The sequence below is a fragment of the Pelecanus crispus genome, chromosome 16 (assembly GCF_030463565.1).
Source record: "Pelecanus crispus isolate bPelCri1 chromosome 16, bPelCri1.pri, whole genome shotgun sequence".
In the NCBI taxonomy this organism is placed as follows: domain Eukaryota; kingdom Metazoa; phylum Chordata; class Aves; order Pelecaniformes; family Pelecanidae; genus Pelecanus; species Pelecanus crispus.
Window position 1 is genome coordinate 8,246,356 of NC_134658.1, and position 4,488 is coordinate 8,250,843.

The 4,488-nt window shown below is 60.7% G+C and overlaps 1 protein-coding gene across 1 annotated transcript; it reads left to right on the forward strand.

The window, feature by feature from the left end:
* The first annotated feature begins 278 nt into the window (after positions 1 to 278).
* Positions 279 to 1,106, forward strand: LOC104038396 (gap junction beta-5 protein-like). Its single transcript, XM_009492744.2, has one exon. It carries the CDS (start codon positions 279 to 281, stop codon positions 1,104 to 1,106), a length of 828 nt encoding a protein of 275 aa, XP_009491019.2.
* Positions 1,107 to 4,488: the final 3,382 nt, after the last annotated feature.

Genomic DNA, 4,488 nt, shown 5'->3' on the forward strand with positions numbered 1-4,488 from the left:
CTGAAGGATGCTTTTGCCACAGCAGAACCGGGAAGGTTTTCCAGGTCCCCGCGACCCCACAGAGGGAATGGTGCTCTGCGGAGCCGCGTTGCCCAGACCAGGTCTGTGCTGGGGCACATGTTGGTGCGTGTCCCCGCATGCAAGCGAAGGCCAGCCGGGCGGCAGCGCAGCTCGGTGCTTCGGGGCAGGCAGGTGCTCCCATGGGGACCTGTTGCTGCTTCTTCGGTGTCACTGTATCCTCTCTCTCCTCCCAGGCTAGCTGACGGGATCGGGGGACCATGAACTGGGGGGTGTTCGAAGGGCTCCTCAGCGGGGTCAACAAGTATTCCACAGCCTTCGGCCGCATCTGGCTCTCCCTCGTCTTCATCTTCCGCCTGCTGGTCTACGTGGTGGCAGCCGAGCGCGTCTGGAGCGATGACCACAAGGACTTTGATTGCAACACGCAGCAGCCGGGCTGCAGGAATGTCTGCTTTGACCACTTCTTCCCCGTCTCCCACATCCGCCTCTGGGCCCTGCAGCTCATCCTGGTGACCTGTCCTTCCCTCCTGGTCATCATGCACGTGGCCTACCGGGAGGCCAAGGAGCGGAGGCACCGTGCCGCCGGCGGGGAAGACTGCAACCGCATCTACCCCAACCCCGGCAAGAAGCGGGGGGGGCTGTGGTGGACCTACCTGCTCAGCCTCATCTTCAAGGCCAGCGTGGACGTGGTCTTCCTCTACATCTTCTACCGCTTCTACAGGAACTACACCCTGCCCCGGCTGGTGAAGTGCGAGCTGTCCCCGTGCCCCAACGTGGTGGACTGCTTCATCTCCCGGCCCACCGAGAAGAACATCTTCACCCTCTTCATGGTAGTCACCGCCTGCGTCTGCATCGTGCTGAGCCTTGTCGAGGCCGCCTACCTGATCGGCAAGCGGTGCCGCGAGTGCCTCCTGGCCAGGAGCGGGGAGAGCCGTCGGCACAGCCAGGACTGCCCGCTCTCCCACGCCGAGCCCGAGGGCACGGGGGAGCAGGTTTTCCACGGGACGGACTACAAACCCCCCACGGCCTCCATCCCCCCGCCAGCCTCCAGCCCCAACGCGCTGCCCGAGGAGGAGGCTCTTCTCTAGAGCTGCCCGGGGAAAGCAGGAGCTGCTCACCTGCCCTGCACCCTCCTCCTCCTCCTCCGTCCCCCCGGCACAGGAGCGCTGGGGGTGACAGCGCTTGGAGTTGGGCTGTGCCCGAGGGCTCTCTGCCTCTCCCAGGACGGGAGTCGGCCGACTTTGGGGTAAAACTGGGTGCTGTAGGACACGTGCGGTCCCCGAGAGCTGACAGGGACAAGCAGCTCCGCGGCGGCTGTGAACCGGCAGCGGTGCCCAGAGGTCAAGCCGACCTAGCCAGGCTGGCTTAGCTGGCCCTGAGGGTATCCTTGCAATGAATAAAAATTTCTGTCCCGCAGAAGCAATGGCCAAAGCGGTTGTTCTCCTGCTCCTTGGGCACACTGCTGCTAAGAGGGGAGTAAGGGCTGCATCGCCCCTGGAACGGCATCGCTCCCACGGGCGGCTCCGGGCTGGGTTTGGACCAGCTGTGGTGACAACCCAGCGGCTGAAGGCTCAGGTCAGCTGGAGAAAAGCCACTGAAAATCAGAGCAGCCCCAGGAGCTGGGCTGGAGGAGTGCCGTGGCCGGGCGGGCGGGTTTTGGGATGCACGGGGTGTTACAAGGTCTGCGCTGCCTGGGGAAGGGCTTGTCCTTGCACCCACCACGTCAACAGCAGAACTCCGGCTGCATTCGCTGGGCACTGGATGCAGGTGAGCAACGAGGACAGTTTAATTATCTCCCTGTAATCCCAGGCTTTAAAACTAAAAGAAAAAATTCTTGATTTAAGATGGGCTGCTGGGCACAGGCAGGCACACCCAGAGGCGTGAACATCCCTGGGGACCCACGGGCAGCAGAGCCCTTTGCGGCTCTGGGCGGCCAGGGCCAGGCTGGAGCGATTTAAACATGTCACGAATTTCCAAACCGGCTCAGAGGTGACAGGGAGAGGGGCCAGCCAGGACGGGCACCCTCGACCCTCCCAGGGAATCCCTCTCTGTATCCCTCGCCCTACATAAGCTGCTCCGCAGCTGTCAGGGCCATTTCAGACTGATGCGATCGTCGTTAATAGCACTCATTAGCGAGTGGGGACAAGAGCACGTGCTTGGTGCGGCAGCTGCCACGGCGAAGAACAGGGATGAGGATCCGGCCGGGCTGGCAGAGCCTGCCGTGGGCTGCCGGCTCTTCCTGCCCAGCCAGAGAAAAACACCCGAGCAAAACAGCCGAATAAAGGAGAGGAAAAACACCCCAACCATTGATTAAACAATAACATTAAATGACAGAATATGATCTCGTTTATTGCTGTAATATGTCGTGTTCTGCCGTGACTCAGGCGGCACTGCAATTTCTAAGGCCATCAACGGTAACTGAGCATTAGCCGGGATGAATAATTAACAATAATTTCATGGCAAATGCACTCGTAAGTAACATTAACATTGAACATGCAGCTCGATCTGTTACTGGTTTCGCTTTATTTAGAGGGTGTGATTATTATTTTTTCCATGAGCGCCAGCAGCCCTGGCACTCGCTGGCTCCGCTGCAAAGGAAGCGGCCCGGGGGGGGATGCCCCGTGTCAGGGTCACTGCAGCCACCGCCGCCTTCACGGGAACCGGCTCCCACCCGCGACCCTCGCTGGGCAAAGCTGCGCCCCTTCCCCCAGCCCGCCCCGGGGAAGGGGACCAAGGGGAGCAGCCTGGGTGCGCTGAAGGGGGAGGCAGAGGGGCGGCCACGGCCGGGGCGATGCCCAGGGCAGGCAGGGCTGCGACGGGAGGGCAGGGACCGGACCGGCCTCCCCGTGAGGGTGGGGATGGCGGAGGAGCCCTGGGGGGATCCTGCCACCGGGCTGGGACCCTCTGGGCTCACGGTAGCTCCTTGGGAAGACACCAGCGAGTTTGGAGACCTTTGGGGTAAGAGAGGCAGGTGGTGAAATACAGGTGGGTTTCCCACCTCCTTTAAGCAAAGCCGTTCTGATCTCTGTCTTCCTTCTGTCCGCTCTCGTTGCTGTGTTTGCTGGATTACCCACCTGCAAATTTTCTTTACTGAAGCCTTTAACGTCAGAGGATACAAGTTGTTCTTTGTGTGCAAGCCATTGCCTCTGATTTAAAGAGCTAGGGCTGGGCTGTTTGTTTTCAAGCAAGGTTGGCCGCTGTTGATCAAGGCTGTCCTCGATTAGCAAAATCCAGAGGTGTTTCCCAGCTGCAAGTGCTAATCGCTGCGGAGACGAGACCCAGAGCAACCACCCTGCCTGCCCCGCTTCCACACATCAAAGCAGCAGCTGGAGCTGCTGCCCGTTGCGAGAGACCTGACGATCCAGTTGCCATTTGTTGTGCTGCTTTATCTTGCTCCGCGCAAGCATTGCAGCCGCTCCGCAAAGTTCCGGGTGTCTTGCACCATCCGGGCTTGGGATCAGCAGCGGCCGTTGAACAAATGGGAGCGTTTGTCGTCTTCTTTCTGATGTGTTTCTGTGCTCTGCACTAAGATGAGCTGAGGTTGCCCTGGCTGGTGCTGCAGTTTCGGGGGGGCCGGAGGCCACGCCGCCTCCCAGGACACGGAGCTCTGGGTTAAGAGGCAGGACCGGCGTCGCTGGGAAAGCAAATAAGCTGGGGGATATCACAATAAAAGCCGAATATTTCCCAGACTTTGCATCATCATACAGGGGATTGTATTTGCTGGTGGGGTGCCCAGAAGGTCCCCTGAATTTTGGGGAGAGGGGATTTAAAACAAACCCATCACTAACTCCAGCCCAGCCAGGGATGTGGAGGGGCTCATGTGCGTGGCGGCACAGGTTGGGGCAGCCTCTCCTGCCCAGCAAGGGCTGGTTTCTTCCCTGCCCGAAAACTGCCTGCTTGCTGGGAATTGGAGAGAAACTCTGATTTACATCCAGCGTGCTGGAGCGAGCGGCTGCCCCAGCTGCCGGCTCCCAGGCTCCTGGTGACTCCTGCGCCCCAGCGCTTGCGGGGGAGGTCTCCTCCCCAGGGACACGGCCCCGGAGTGGGACAGCCGGGACGGCCGGGATGCTCTTGGCAGGCAGGGAGCTGGAGATAAAGGGCAGGGCTGGGTGTCCCAGCCCTGGCGGGCGGCCGAGCGCTGCCTCCTGCGATGCTCCATTTAAGACTCTTTTAAAGAGACTTTGAGGATTTCCTGCTGGTTTGCTGGCCGCCCGCTCCACTGCTCGGTTTTTTTCCTTTATGGAGGACCCGAGGTCGGGCCGCTGGAAGTCACTGGGTGTTTTTAGTGCTCACATCTGGCACTGAAGCCTTTCACCTATCACCCCACCGAGTCGGAGCGGAGTGACAGCGGGGTGACGTACCCCGGGCACGTACCCAAAGCTCCTCCGAGGGCTCCCCAGTATTGGGAGCTGCCAAACCACGCTGGCACCTTGTCCCTGTGCCCGCACCGGACCAGCCAGCTGAGGGATG

Bases quoted from the DNA above. Each gene is read 5' to 3' on its own strand.
- LOC104038396 (XM_009492744.2), top strand. From the start codon at position 279: ATGAACTGGGGGGTGTTCGAAGGGCTCCTCAGCGGGGTCAACAAGTAT.